Raw genomic sequence first — 15823 nt, forward strand, 5'->3', positions numbered from 1 at the left:
ATGGCGAGCCACAAGCCCCAACCCTACAAGGCTCCAGCTCCCATCCAAAGGACACAAACTCCCTCAGACTGGCATAATCTCTTTGCCAGCTTATGTACGAACCAAGATTGCAAACAAATAGTTTTCCAAACAAAACTCAGTTGTCACCCTATTGCACCATATTGGCAGAATTCACTTCAGCTCTCTACCACTCTTGTGTCGAGTGGTGCCCAAAATGACATTGCACGAACCCTTTCAATACCTGTCTAAACCTACTGCCATTTAACGACGCTCCCCAGACGACGGTTCCCCATACACTATTCTGGCACAAAATTGTTGCATCCCACAGATGCCACGATTATTTGAACAAACTCATTTTCCTAATCCACCTTTTCAATTTTCATTTCAATTTAAAGTTAATCCAATGTCCTCTAATACCTCTCTTAGCATCCCATGCACCTGTTGCAGACACCTGTTTTAGCCTCTGTCCCAATAGCTGCCCAATAAACAAATAATAAAAATAAAATAACCTGATCTATTTATTGAAATAGACCTAATTCTCATGTTGGTCAATTTTTTCACCCACTGTGACTCTCGCGTCAATCCTGCCATTCCCAACCACATTTCCAGCGAGGATGACGTCACTATTTCACACCTTTCCTTCCTTGAACAGCGGGAGTCCTCCATGAGATGCATTCCGATGTAAATCACTTCAAAGTACCCGAATAGCCCTCCCTGGAATTGCACCTTTAACATTACCGGCACCGCCCTTTCTTGGTTCAAATCCTACCTCTGACAGACACAAATCCACTGCTCAACTCTATCCTGACGGACTGCATCACTGAAATAAATCCTGGCTTCAAATCAACTTTCTCAAACTTAACTATGATAAATCTGAAATAATCGCATCATCTTCCTTCGAACTCAGAGCACACCGACACGGTATCCATCAAACGTTGGATTCATATTTCCACAGACCTCCACCACTCTGTTAAATCCTAAACATGCCCAATGGGCAATCCCCTCTGCTCAGGGCTGCAAAATGCTGGATTCTAACCTTCCCAAACACAGCTCTTGTCTGCCAGGCTGCAAATTCAAGGCATTTTCAGTCCCCCTTTTCCATACACTAGCCAGTGTAAGCCAGCCAAACATAAACAAAGAGGTTCCAGCGAGCTGTGACCTCCATAACTCTAAACAACTCCACTGGCACTTTTTAAAACAAACTTTCCCAGTCACTTACTAAAATAAAGTGCAGCTCTTGTCCGTAGATATACGTTAACCAAGGTTACATGAGACTTGACAACAATAGTACTGCCCCGTGGAGCAAGGCATCAGAGACAACTCCCCTCCACCTTGACTTACCCCAGGTAGAATTTGGCTACCTACAGAGAAAGTACCTGCACAACACATTTACAAACCAATTCGTCCCCTTGTATTAGGGGACATCACAAATGTTCCACCACAATTCACAGCAGGTGACCACCCACCTGCCTTCTGTCGAAGTCCAATTCAATTTTCTGAGTTTCCATTCACAGACAGACAGACAGACGAACCCCCAACGTACTAACAGGATGGGCTCACAGAGGCCATTCCATTCAAATCTGTAGGCTGCCACGATTCTTCCCGCCAGGACACACCATCATAGTCACCATAGTCACACGACATGTCAGCAGACACAGTGAATGACATTCGACACCATAACAGACACCGCAGACACTGCTCCTCCTTGATCCATATCTGCAGACGCAGTCAGACACACCCAGTCGGACAGACAGACTGGCTCCTCATTACAACTGCAAACATCCGAAATGACAACAGCTAACACCAAATATTTATTATCCCCCTTTCAGGGAAGTCAAATCAACCACCATTAAAGCACAAAACAGAAAACGACCATATACTCAGAGTATATACCATATACTCAGAGTGAGACCCGAAAATCAAGCAGACAGACCGACAATCGAACCTGTCTTTCGACACTGCCGAACGACAAGTCTGCAGACACTGAGGGAGTGACATTCGACCCCCAGTAGACACCGCGGACACCGCTTTGGTCCGCACCTGCAACTCCATCACGCGCCTCCAACTTCTTTTTCGGCGCATCGATCAACACAAATGTACCGACGCATCTTATATTCTACACATTGCTATCCAACCTTTCGCCACAGTCCCATCACAAACAATGTATCTCTCGCGGCATGCATGGCAGGAATCACACTCGCATTGCACCAACATGGAATTCGAGCACATTCCATAGCTGCGAAAATATTGTGCTGGACAAGACATTATTATCATCGACTTGCGCTTTCACACGCATGGCAAAGTCCACGGATGTACAAAGTCGAAGTGCCCTCTCCCTTAATTGATCCACACTGCACCTCGGCACACATCCTCAGATAATTAAATACATGTTTTAATCCAAGCGTGCATCCTCGCACCCAATCCACCATCACCTTCCAACCACCGCAGGTGCACCTGAACTCCATGGCACACCCGCAACTCCCTCAAAATCAGTGTTCAAAGACATGACTCCATGGACAGCCAGAAAGCCAGACAAATACGGACACACACACAGAGATAGACACAGGTGGGTTATCGCCTGCATTCTGTACAAATTCCATGTTCCTGTCCATAAGTTGGCCCATCAAGTGTAACCCCTTTCACGAAACCTTTTCTGAGGGTCAAATGTAACAGACAGCCAAGACGGACCGGCAAATAGGCAGGGGCAAACCCCGAGGCCCCAGACACCATCACCACACACATACCCCGCATCACATAGGAGTATCAATGAGCCGGACAGCAAATGCCATATGTCTTCGTCCCAAATCGAGGGCAAAATTTTCACAATGGCAAACAATTAATATATTGTCCACATTCATCTTGGTCACCCCAACCCATCCTGGCTCTCCCCAAGAGCTCCGTGTCCGGACAGACAGACAGATAAACAGACCGGGTGAAACCATAACCATCCATCCTTCCGATTGGACTCACGCCAGCATCACATGTCATTCTTGCCTTCATTCAACGCATTCTGCCATCCCAAGTCGGCCAAATACAAGCCCCGGCCATGCCGTTGAATAAACACCCAGTCGGTTGACAGCCTATCATTTTTGACTTTTACTCCCATTCTCCCTTGCTACATCTGGAGAGCCGTTAATGTGGGGATGTAATTGAACACTTGTTTTAAAGCCCTGTCTACACATGCTCTCCATAACATACTCATTATTCCCTGCCAATTTTCCCCAGCAGACTGAGTCCCACATGGCATCTCAAAATCTAAACTGATACCTTTTATTTCTTCCTAAATGTACTCAATTAATTTTTCACCTTCACAACATATAAATAATATCATTCCAAAGTACTCATCCGGATTGCCCAACGCCTGCAGGCAATTTGGGGAACCCCTTGTCAATCAATGACACACATCAATGACACACACACAATAAACACAAATACACGCTGCTATGACAGATCATTCATTCCCTTATACACACATACCATGTGACTGACCCTTCATTCTCCATACAATACAGTATAAATTCATGCACACTCATGCACACTCCAATCCTACCTACCTGTGAACTTACCTGGCCCCTTGCTGTGATGTGAGCCTATCCATCCCTTGGTTTCTACCTGGATTTCTTTCTTCCTGTGCTTTATCTGCTTCTTCCTCTGCTCTTGAAGTCTCAGCACTTCTCCTGCCTTTCTCCTATCTGGTACCTGCGCTTTTCTGATTCCAGTTTAATTTATCCTTCTCCAAAAATCACATAAACATTTCCTATTTCCACATATAAGAAATAACCAATATCTCCCTTGAGATACAAAACAAAACGCTTCCAACTCTAGCATCCCAAAGTCTTCCTTGGAAGCATGCTCGACAATGCAGCACCGCTTCCACTCAGCACACAACATACATGTGCTCACTCCAACACATCACTTCAAGCTACCTCATCACTCGCATTGTTCACACACACGAATGCGTCCCCTGCTTGTGCACAGCATGGTCCGCATTCCTGTCTCGATTCTGTCCCACCTCGCTGTTCCCCGCGAGGCAGCTACTCCGTTGCCCCGGTAACCTGCCTGCATGTCTCGGCTCGCGTGTTCACAGCTGGATTCCACACACCTCGTACATTATAATCCTCTCTGTTTTATTTCTCCAGATCTAACCTCATCTCTTGTCCAGAAAGAGCTAATACTTGACCTGCCTATAGCATATTGTCAGAACTCCTTCCTTTGGGTAAAAACTGCACCGGATGTGCATGCCTTAAATCCTGAGACAGGACAAAGAAGGCCTTGAGGGGGGGGGGGGGGGGGGGGTTTATCAGATACACACATCCAGTGCGTAGCTTAACTTAAAATACTCATCGTCCTACCTTCCTTGGGCTAGTCCCTCCAGCGGGTCGAAGATCGGGCCGCCCCCCGATCTGTAATACCCTTCTCTTATCACAGTACTCACGCCGGAGTATTCTTAACACCAATATCTATTACCCATTCTTATCCTTATTCTTCCATATCCTTATAAAGGTGCAACCAGCCGCATCTTACCTGGCTCATTTTAATCCTTTATTCGCCTGACTCGGCCACCCGAATGCGTCGAATACACGCACTCCGTCTCCAGAACTCAAATCATTCTAGTTTACTTCAGATTGAGTATTACTCCGACATACCTTAATCTCACTTAAGATATTTAATTAACGTGCACGGAACATTTTCCCATCCATGCGCCCAGGCGGTCGCTCCCAGCGCACGGCAGCACGACCCCCATTTGCAAGAAGCAGCTCGTGATGCGTACAAGGCGCAAGGAAGCGCCCCGAGGCCATCCACCGAAAAATCCTGCCTTTTAGTTTACCGCGCCGATATTTCCCTAATCCGGTCCTCCCGCGGCGCTAACTCGCGGTCAATGCTTGTATAGCGCTTCTAACTTGTCTAACTTATCACCCATGCCAGGGCTTTCCTAAAGGGGTTCTCCCTTCTTAACTTAGCTTAACACTTATCCTGGCCATCCTCCTTGGGTCCCCTCCGTTAGTCCGCAGCCAATACTTTCTCTGGTTACTATCAACCCCATCAACTCCATCTTGTCTCTAGACTGCCCTGCCTGGGAAGTTCTTGGCTTTACCAAGAAGTCCCCCCTTTTTTTGCTAACTGACCCCCATTTCTTGGTTCATCAATAGACAACTTGTTACCCGAGCCAAATAGGCCTGTACTTACACACCAGATTCCAATTTGTTCGTGATCCAAGCACGGAACGACGAAATGGAAGACAGACAGCCTGAGTGAGTGAACGGAGCTCAATTTGGAAAGACCCCTCAGTATGAAAACTCACGTTAATCGAATCAGTGCTGGCCAGCCTCTCCGCTGAGTCCCCACAGGGTCTGCCTCCCAAATATCGCTCAGAGTCGGATCCCACTTCTGACACCAAAATGACGAGAATAGAACCATGTTCCACACCTTGAGTTCAAGAGATAACAAGATTTAATGATGAACCAATATCACAGCGCTGTGGAGGGTGTGAGAGTCATACCATTCACAATTGAAAAGCATGGCCACATACACTCCTAGAAAATTGGCAACCCAGAGTTTCTTTATATACACAGAATTATACAAAAAATCTGCGCTGAAAAATGAGCACGGACAAAGGAAAAACTGGCTCGACATCTCCCCCCGAGAACCTATCTTCTTTGGCATGAGCAAAGGGCAAGATGCGGGAGGGAGAAAGAGCACCGTGACATTCTCAAAACTTATCTTCCATGTTGGCTTTTGGTCAAGGACAGACAGACGCGTTTTCACTAGGGGGTCTAACAGAGCAAGCAGTTTCACTATCTTTCTACATTTTTTGGCACAGTTGGAAAATATAGCATAGTTAAAAAGCAAGAGGGAACATAGTAAGCTTAATCCTTTTCACAAAGCAACCATTATTAAATGCAAACCACAATTACATAAGGCACAATAAAAGGCATGATCTCGACACAAGTATATGATGATGATGAAAAGATCAGCTGATTATATTCCGGCATCAAAGGTCAGAGGTTATATCAGGTAAAAATGTGGTAGTTGTGAACAGCAGAAGGTATTTATATCAAACTTGGTACAAGTATGTATAATAATGTAATAATGTGGGTGGAGGCATGTTGGTCGACGTCACGCCGTTGAAGAGCGCCGTTTTAGTTAACTGATGTTTTAAACTTTAGATCCAGTATCATTTTGTGCCACAACTTGTACACTAAATAAAAGTGAGTTGGTTGTTCACTTAGGAATCTCATGATGTGCCTCAGGTGGTCTGGCTCAAGGATAAAGGCAAGAAGGCGTGTCTCGTTCTGAAACAGGATCTAAGAGGTAGGTCTCATCTCGTCTCTTTCTGATTGGCTCTTCCTCCGTTGAGTTCCTCTTTCTCTTCTCCCAATTGTCGAGACGCCAGTCCTCTGTTCCGCGTGTGTGTGTGTGTGTGTGTGTGTGTGTGTGTGTGTGTGTGTGTGTGTGTGTGTGTGGTTTCCGACTAGTAGGAACACCATGATGAAGGTCTCCGAGTGGTACGAACACCGTGACGATACCGTCACGACGACTTCATGACTACAGCCTCAGTAGGGCGTCTTGCAGTGCAAAGATGCCAAGATCATTTCCTGGCAACAAGCAGATAAAAGGCAAAGCTGCGGAGTATGGTAGTTTTGTTCTTTTTGCGGCTCCTCAGGGCAACACATCGTTGTTCCATCCCCTCAGTAACTTTGAAGCCTTATGGCTTTATACAGGTTAATGATTTATTATGGAACATGTTCCTTCTCTGGGGAAGACTGGTCTATAAAATTGAGAATGAAATTCTCTTTCTGGTTTTGGCTGCAGCACAATCCTACTGGGAAGCAGTGGGCTATAGTTCTGCTAAGCTCATGCCTTATTATAGGTGGGGCCTATGCAACTGTTTAGCCAGAAGAGCCTTTTAAAAATCGAAATTGTTCCTGGCCACCCCCAGAACTGTTTTGTGTACCCCAGACAGGTTAATTTGGGCCACGTATTTCCTGTTGGCCAGGATGCATTCAGCAATAGCTGGTGGTGTGGCACTTCCTTCCTCGTACCAACTACATTAATAGTGTCTGATCTCAATATATACGTATGTATGTAATGGAGGTAAAAGAGAGCCTGTTGGTTTGTTCCTTATACATTTCCTTACCCCTAGGCAATTTCCCCTAAAATTAGCTGCGCCTCATTATTAGCATATGCGAATGGTCAACATTACAATAAAACCTTTCAATTATTCATTAAATCGATGTAAAAAATATGAAATAACAGCACTTTGGGAGATCGAGCATTATACGTCCCCCTTGCTGGGGGAGAGGGGCGGAGCTTATATTGCACCTCCGTGCTTCCTGTTTAAGAGTTGATGCTTGTCTGTTGGGAATGGACTCCATTGCATTTAACTCTTTGTATTCCTTATGGAGAATGGAAATTAATATTAAAAAGGACCACAGTCTCTGTGGGACAACACTGACTGTAACGAGTGTTCGCACCGTCCTGTACGACCTTAAACAAGGAAATGAGGCCATTTGGTTCATCATTTCCATGCTACATTGCCCTAGGAGAAATGCTGAATGGAGAAGGTGGATCAGACTCGGCGACGGTTGCTAGAGTGAGATGTGCATGGAAGAGGTTTCGGGAACTGAGTGGCGTGCTGACGAGGAGGGGAGTGTCGTTGAAGCTGAAGGGAAAGGTGTATGCTGCATGTGTGAGAAGTGTTATGATTTATGGGAGCGAGACATGGGTAATGAACGTAGAGCAGCAACGAAGGCTGGAAAGGGTGGAAATGCGAATGGTTCGGTGGATGTGTGGAGTATCGTTGAGAGAGAGGAAGACAAATGATGAATTGCGAAAGATGATGGGAATATAGCCTGTGATTGATGCTGTGAAGAGGAGCAGGTTGAGATGGTTTGGTCATGTGTTGAGGAAGGATGAAAGTGACTGGTTGAGAAGAGTGATGGAAATGAATGTGGAAGGAAGTAGAGGACGGGGAAGACCGAGAAAGACTTGGCTAAAGATGGTGGAAGAAGAAATGCGGGCAAGGGGGTTAACAAGGGGAGATGCAGAAAATAGGGCAAAATGGAGAAGATTGTCATGGGGACCGCAAGGCTAACCCCCGCTCGAGCAGGGAAAATGGCCTTAAAATGCCTGTTGTATTGCCGTGCGACATTCTCGAATTCATTTTTGTTACTGCTCCAAAAAACAATGTTGTCGATATTTTATTCAAGCCTAAATAATCCGGTCTTGATTGTGTGTGCATGCATGTGTGTTTGCACGCTAGTCTGTCTGTTCCTTATATGTTTCCAAACCTCTGGGCCAATGTACTTGAAATTTGCAATGTAGTACCTCGTTATTACCCCTGATACCTAAGGTCGTAGGAGGTTATGTTTTCAGCTCTCTCTGTTTGTCTGTTTATTTGTGAACGGGATGTCTCAAAAAGTTGTGCATGGATTTGGACAAAATTTGGTGGAGAGGTTGGGTGCGTGACAAGGCCAAAATGATTAGATTTTGGTGAAAGTCAGGACCTTGATGCTATAATTTTTTAAGTGTTTCTTCACCATTGAGAGATGTTGTGAAAAACGATATACAGTATAGCACGGTATTTCAAAAAGTTGTGGACAGATTGGGACGAAACCTAGTGGATAGCTTGATTGTGTGATAAGGACGAATTGATGCAATTTTGGTGACGATCCAAATCCGGACCTGGATCCAAGAAATTTTTAAAATGATTCTTCACAATTGAGAAATTGGGACAAAAACTATATAAAAAAAAAAAAAAAAACCACCTTTAGAGGCCATTTTTCCCCGCAAAGCGGGGGTTGGCCTTTTTCGGGAACCGTGGTTGTTGTTGTTTTTCGGTCCCCTTTTTGAAGCAATGTTTTACGGCCGGATGCCCTTCCTGACGCCAACCCTTTTTGCCGCCTTTAACGACAAACAGGGAATTACCAGTGAACTGGTACTCAATTTGCCGACCTCGGAAGGATGACAGGCTGAGTCAACCCCCCTGGCGTTAATTCGGCGATCTACTGGGATTCGAACCCAGGATCCTAGGATCCTAAGGACAAAAACTATATATAGCAGGATATTTAAAAACGTTGTGGCTGAGTTCTGACCAAACGAGGTGGATGAGTTGGTTCGGCGACAATAACAAACCCATTCGATTTTGGTTCAAGACTGAATCCAGATCCGGCCTATCAGTGGGATACAAAACGTAAACTGTTCAGCCTGGCGGAGGTATGCGCTCTTCAGAGTGCTCTCTTAGTTTTCACGTGTGAAAAGTAAATCTATCTATCGTCTTCTTCTATCTTCTATCTTCTTCTTCAATATATATCCCTATTTGTGAATGTCTGTTTGTTCGGTTGTGCCTCATGGACAGCCTAAGGAAGTGACTTCGAGAGGGAAGTCGGGGTCCATGGGAGGTAACTTTTCACGACAAAAAACATGGGCGCATCAGATTTAGACTTGGGGTGTTGCTTCCTCTGACTATAAAAAGCCCACTACAAATAAATGGAATATCAAAACTAAATTGCGTGACTGACTATTTATTTTCCGGGCAACGCCGGGTAACCCTGCTGGTGTCACAATGTCACTTCGTGAAATTTATGTTAGAACATGAAACAACAGCTCTTTGTTTGACCGAGCGCCATACCTCGGTGGGGTGAGGGGTGGAGCTTGGCTTGCGTTTTCACATTCAAAGGTCTATTCTCTGTCGGCAATTGTACGAATTCAAGTAACCCGATTTTGCTTGGGTGACCCAACTCGTATGTTTTGTTTGCATGATGCAATGGATTGTGTCAAATCAGGGTGGTTAAAATAGTTATGATATTCTGCAGCTCATTTCGATTCCCACGGAGGGTCGCCCACAAGTTTTGAGGGGGAGCAGGAGAACGAGAACGAGAACGAGGACGATCAAGCGGGAGAGCTGCCTCAGTCTTCGCCATGTCCCAAGTCGACCTGCTCGTCGAACCCAGATGATGCGATGGCGACGTTCGACAACCATGGTAACGGTTAAGTTCGCGGCGGTATGAATTTTTCCACAACCTTTTTTGTGTTGCAGTTTATTTATTTACTGGCAGAGTTGCCCGGCGTTGCCCGGAAAATATATAGTCAGTCACTGTGTAGTGGGCGTTTTGTAGTCGGAGGAAGCCACGCCCCTTGCACATGCCCCACTGCCACGCCCCTATTCTAAATCTGATGTGCACATGTTTTTTGTCGTGAAAAGTTACCCACCATGGACTCCCTCTTCCCTCTCTAAGTCACTTCCTTAGGCTGTCCATGAGGCACAACCGAACAAACACATTTACAAATGGGGTTATATAGAGATAGAAGATAGATAGAAGATTACTTATTTATTATTGTGTCTAAGGTTCATGAAAGAGCTCTCTTATAAAACACACACACACACACACACACACACACACACACACACACACACACACACACACACACACACACACACACACACACACACGAAAATACTGAACTTGCTTGATTGTGTCACGTGTCTTTCCATGCTTTGTCCCTTCAGGTTTCTGCAGGGCTCACATGGTGCACCATAAAACCCCTTCTGTTGAAACTACCTAAATCCAGGATCACTGCTCACATCCACTCATTTGTTCCTCTTTTTTCCCCCACCTGTGGAACCAACTTCCTTCCACATTCTCTTCAATCCCATTCTTCCCACCAGGTCTTCAAGACAGCTGTTCACCACCATTTTCATATCGTCCCCACTCCAAAACCATGATATTTTCTACCCTCGTTAACTCGCACCAATCCCTCCTCCCGTTTTTCCCTTCTTGGAGCTTGCTTACGTATCCATCTTTTGCACCCCATGCATTCTATCCTGCCCCCCATTCCTCCTCACACCCATTTTTTTGTCCGAGTCTCCCTCTATCGTGGCCTTCAACTCTGCTGTTGGTGTTTAATCTGTCTCTCTGTTGCTACTTTTGTGTGCGTCTCGTTTTTGTCTGTTACATCCAGATCCATTTAGCGTACAAGCTCTTCCACGAGCCTCGACTATGGATACAAAAAAGCAAACTGTGCCATCCTGGTGATGTAGTGTGTGCAGTGACTATTTGTTGTTTGTGTGTGTGTGTGCGTGTGTGTGCACAAAAAGGTGAAGGTTTGGACAGAAGGGAAACCACCATCCCTAACGATCTGCTATCTGCGCCACTACCACCATGTTTGCCTTCGCCACAGCTCACCCCCAGATCGAACCACGCGTCTGAGTCTGCGGGTGCTGCCACTACTGCCGGTGGGTGCACACAGATGACATTAAGATTTTATTTCCTTTTCCTTACAGAACTAAAATTGAGGCTTCTTCCTTCCCGCCGTTTTTTAAATTTATTTGTTTATTTATTTATTTATTTATTTACCGGAAATTGTGTATCATGCCGGGCACCATCGGCAGAACAAGAGACTGCAGGAGGAGCTTGTAACCGTGCAAGCCCGGCCAAGAGGCAGAGCCGATCGAGGGTCCGATTGGCCGCGTGCTTCTCGCAGCCTCCTGAGCCGTGATGCTGCCTTCTATCATCTGCCTGGGAATTTGGCATTTGCCAGGCCCTGCTGCCCTACTAGATTTTTTTTCTTCTTGTTTTATTTTTATTTTTTATTGTTATTATAAGCAAGACATTGCAACCCTGCACCCGAAGGGTGTGTTTGACGTCCCTCCATTGTAAATTGTCGAAAACCTTTCTGTCCCTTTAATGTGATGAAGGACGGTGAATTTACCTCCTCCTTCTCTCTCTCTCTATGGGAAGCCATCTTGTTTCCTGACCATTCTATTAGCCTTTTGAGACTACCGGAGAAGTCTTCAATTGGAAACTATTGTTGTGATTATTTGTATCATTACTAATATTAATTGTATTATTTTAACCTCATAGTTTTATTTTTTATATTGTAGAAAGCATACTGAGAAACGGGAACTAAATTGTGAGGTAAAATTTGAAATGGTGCACAAAGTACAGATAAAAAGACAGGCCTCCAAGCAAAAGCTTTGAACTTTGGCCTGTCATTCCTCTTGCAATCCAAGGTTCTCCCCCTCTCCCCCTCTCCCCTGATGGATGTGTCCCTCTGATGAACCGGCCCGGCCATCCCGAATGGAGGAAACTGTGGCATCGCGAGAGGGAGACGTACGTATTGACGATCTCTACATCATGTTTTAAAGATCCTTTCAAGAAGATTGCACAAATGTCCCTTGTCCATAGTATTGGTATCGACAACAGATCAAGCACGAAGCACTATGCCTCGTGTAAACGTGTTCCCACTCGGTTTGCTGATTTGAGGTTGTAAGAGGGGGGTAAGGTGTAAGTTAATGCAGTTGAGGATTTTGAGTGGGTGGGTGCATTTTACAATGACCAATTTGCTGATAGAATGAGATTTTTTTTTTTTTATCCCCCAAAATGCATTTTGCAACACGTGACTGAAGTAACGAGTTAAACAGATTGGTGAATTAAATAATAAATAAGCTCAAATAAGAGGATGAAAGTTTTCTGCATAATTGGAGTTGAGGAAGTTTGCCCTTTGGTACAATAGAGAAAGTCCGTTGGTAAATGGTTTGGCGATTCCCATCAGGGCCTCTGCCTGGAGTGGAGACACTTGCTGTTTCAACCCTGAAGGCCTGTCCGGGTTTTAACGTGTAGTTTTATTTGTTTATCGTTATAGTTTGGCACGAGAGTCACGTGTTTTTGCGAGCCCACTCTTCCGCACTCTCAAACGGCCGGTGCCGTTGTGTTTGGGGGGGGAGTTGAGGTAGATCAGGTCGTGGCTTTGCAGACAACGGAATATGCAGACATTGCATAAACGATCTCACGACGATAACTGTGCTTTATCAAATGTGTCGGAGTTCAAGATTGGTTGACTCCTCCTCATAGTGATAACGGTGTCTCGTGTTGCCGAGTTGATTTTAACAAAGTCTAATATGTGTTACATGTGTTTAAAAGGACAATAGTAGTCATGGTGATAATGTATTATAATACGTGCGACAGTATACTCTGAAGTCAGTATACGAGCGGCCGGAGCATGTTGGACAATTTGGATGTGCTCGTGCCAAAATTCCCAAAAGATTTGCGTGAATCGCTCAGGCAGCCGAGGTTTTAGGTAGTGCGTCGCTTCTGTCCCACCGTCGTTTTTTGTGATTTTTTTTTTCTACATACCCTCCTGTGTTCGCTTTTTCATTCCCTGTGATCGTCTTGCTGGTAATTTTGACGGAAGCGAGTTTGACTCCTCCGCTGTCCGCGACACCGTTTTGGACTCACTTAATGGCTTTTACAATGGATTGTATCAGCCAATGTGTTGTACTTCTGATGTACCTCCGTGCAGCGAGAAGCGAACTTACCTACCACCTGTTGGTCTTTCTCCCGCAAGCGGTGGAGGAGGCTCCACCCAATCTGCTTCGAGTGTTTTAGAAATATCTATTTTCTATGAAGAGTTTTCCTCTGGAAGCCTCTCGAGCCGTGTCGCTAGCATTCCACTGCGTCTTAGGTACCGGACTTGCACTCCGCACGCTCTAATGTGCTCTTATTTATGAATTTGTTCAAGTGCCAATGCGAGTTTTAATTGTGTTTGGGAATTTTCGATCATTGCCGAACTGTTTTACATTGATACCTGTCTGCTTCAGTCACGTGTTGGACACAATGTATCTTTACTGGTTATGGCCTATTTTTATTTGCTGACCTTAAATCGGCTGCTTGGTGGTTCTAATACCGATTCGGGTTTGTGCAATATTTATCATGGTGTAGTGATGATTTCCCCCCTCCCTCCCCCCTTCCCACAATATTCCTACTTCCTACAACAAATACCTCCCTCCCCCCAAAAAACGTTCTTGCTTCCCGCAGCAAAGCCTCCCACTCTGTCACCCACGAAATATTGCTGCTTCCCACAGCAAATCCCCCCTCCCAAAAAGAAACGTTCTTGCTTCCCGTAGCATAGCCTCCCACTCTGCCCCCCACCTTCCACAAAATGTTGCTGCTTCCCACAACAAATCCCCCCTCCCAAAAAGAAACGTTCTTGCTTCCCGTAGCAAAGCCTCGCACTCCGCCCCCAACCTCCCACAAAATGTTGCTGCTTCCCACAACAAATCCCCCCTCCCAAAAAGAAACGTTCTTGCTTCCCGTAGCAAAGCCTGCCACTCCCCCCCCCCCCCACCTCCCACAAAATGTTGCTGCTCCCCGCAGCAAATCCCCCCTCCCAAAAAGAAACGTTCTTGCTTCCCGTAGCATAGCCTCCCACTCTGCCCCCCACCTTCCACAAAATGTTACTGCTTCCCACAGCAATGCTTCTCCACGTCCCTCACCCCTCCGCTCTGCCTTCCCCCCACCAAAACCGTTCAGTTTTGTTTTTTTCGAATGCAAGTTTTTTGGGGTAGTACCTCATTCAGGTGTAGAATGTTTTGGCAGAGCATCATTACTCCCATCGTTACTCCCCTTCGCATCATGTGAGCAAGATGCTGAACTCTCTTTTTCTCTTTTTCCTGTGTAAAACGTGAGCGACTCAGTGTGACGTTTTTCCTTTCATTTTGTTTTCAATACCATGATGAAAAGTTTGAAGTACCGTGTGTGTTCTTTTTGATTTTTCTATTTCGAATTTGTTGTTCTGATTTTGAAATAAAATTACCAGTGAATACCAGTGTTTACAGAAAACCCATGAAGCGACTGTCGCTTTGATATTCAGGTGAGCTTGCCGGTCCTACCTTTTCAATTTGGTGCTTGTATTTAAATAATAAAACGTGCCTGGTGTATTAACATTTTTGGGTGTACTCTTTGCGAAAGACATCATGCGTTCTTGAAGGTCCACCAACTGATGCTATCAGACAGGACACCCGGCTTAATGAAAATTCCCAGGGAAGGTGCACTTTGTGATGCAGTACACTACCTGCGAAACACCAATCAAATAGTTTATACTTGCATCGGGAATCGAACCCAGACTCGACAGCGAAGAGGTAAGTACACTACCTGGATGTTGTTTTGACTGTGACGTCACACCCCGCATATGTCCACGTAACGTTGATGGAGACCAGTAATGTCCGATGGACAGCGCAGCCTGACTACCGGCGCCCGAGAGACTGTGCCAAATGGAAACCAAATGAACTGAGAGGTTTAGGCAGCATAAATGGGAAGTCCGGTGGATGAAGCTTTTCCCACATGTGGTCCTCAAAACAGTGATGACTCGAGGAAACCTACACAAGGATGCACAAGGAACTTTGGTGGAGGAGGAGGCCATTCAGCCCATCCGGCCTGCAAAGCAGCAATCCTAGTAGAATCACCCATCCACATGCAAGACAAGCTACCTACCATGCACGCATGCCAATATCCCCGTACCCTTCTATCTTCAATGTATCTGGGTGCCTCTCTGAATCCCGTTTTTATTTATCCACCCCATCTGCTGCCACGACCTTTCTGGGGGAAACCATTCCATGCATTAACTACTCGCCGATTGGAAGACCCCTATCTTAAAACTGTCCAGACTCTCATTGAAATTTTTTTTTTGTATATTTGGTCGAGGCTCGTATAAGAGCTAACACATAAAACATATAATAAAGGGGGAAGCACAACAGTGGAGAACAGGGACATCAGGAGATCTGTGGAAGAGAGAGGGCTGGGGCGGGAGATGGACATTACTGGAGATTTCAGGAAAAAAACTGAAAGAGGTGGATTAGGGGTGTATTAACTCTATCTGTGAACTTTCTCTCCCATCCTTCTCAGTCGCACCAAACTGCACCTGGACTCTGGGTCTTTTGCACATGAGAAGGTGGAGAGGATTTTGGTGACTCAACGATTATTCTGCAACTGTAGTGGACGGCATCAGCTCAAGTGTCCTAGAAACCTAATTTGCTGTTCTTGCA

At 45.5% G+C, this 15823-nt stretch overlaps 1 protein-coding gene across 2 annotated transcripts in view; it reads left to right on the forward strand.

Moving 5' to 3' along the window:
• The window catches only part of MARF1 (meiosis regulator and mRNA stability factor 1), a 109958-nt gene extending 95239 nt beyond the window's left edge, over window positions 1-14719 (forward strand). Inside the window, exons 23-26 of one of the 2 annotated variants that reach the window (XM_068117391.2) lie at window positions 6252-6312; window positions 9816-9983; window positions 11099-11236; window positions 11393-14719. In XM_068117391.2, coding sequence (XP_067973492.2) covers window positions 6252-6312; window positions 9816-9983; window positions 11099-11236; window positions 11393-11499 — 474 coding nt within the window. In that variant the 3' untranslated portion in view covers window positions 11500-14719. The remainder of the gene's footprint in view (window positions 1-6251; window positions 6313-9815; window positions 9984-11098; window positions 11237-11392) is intronic. The other variant, XM_068117390.2, reaches the window with a different exon arrangement.
• The last annotated feature ends 1104 nt before the right edge of the window (window positions 14720-15823 follow it).

The sequence above is a fragment of the Myxine glutinosa genome, chromosome 5 (genome assembly GCF_964187855.1).
Source record: "Myxine glutinosa chromosome 5, kmMyxGlut1.1, whole genome shotgun sequence".
NCBI lineage: Eukaryota > Metazoa > Chordata > Myxini > Myxiniformes > Myxinidae > Myxine > Myxine glutinosa.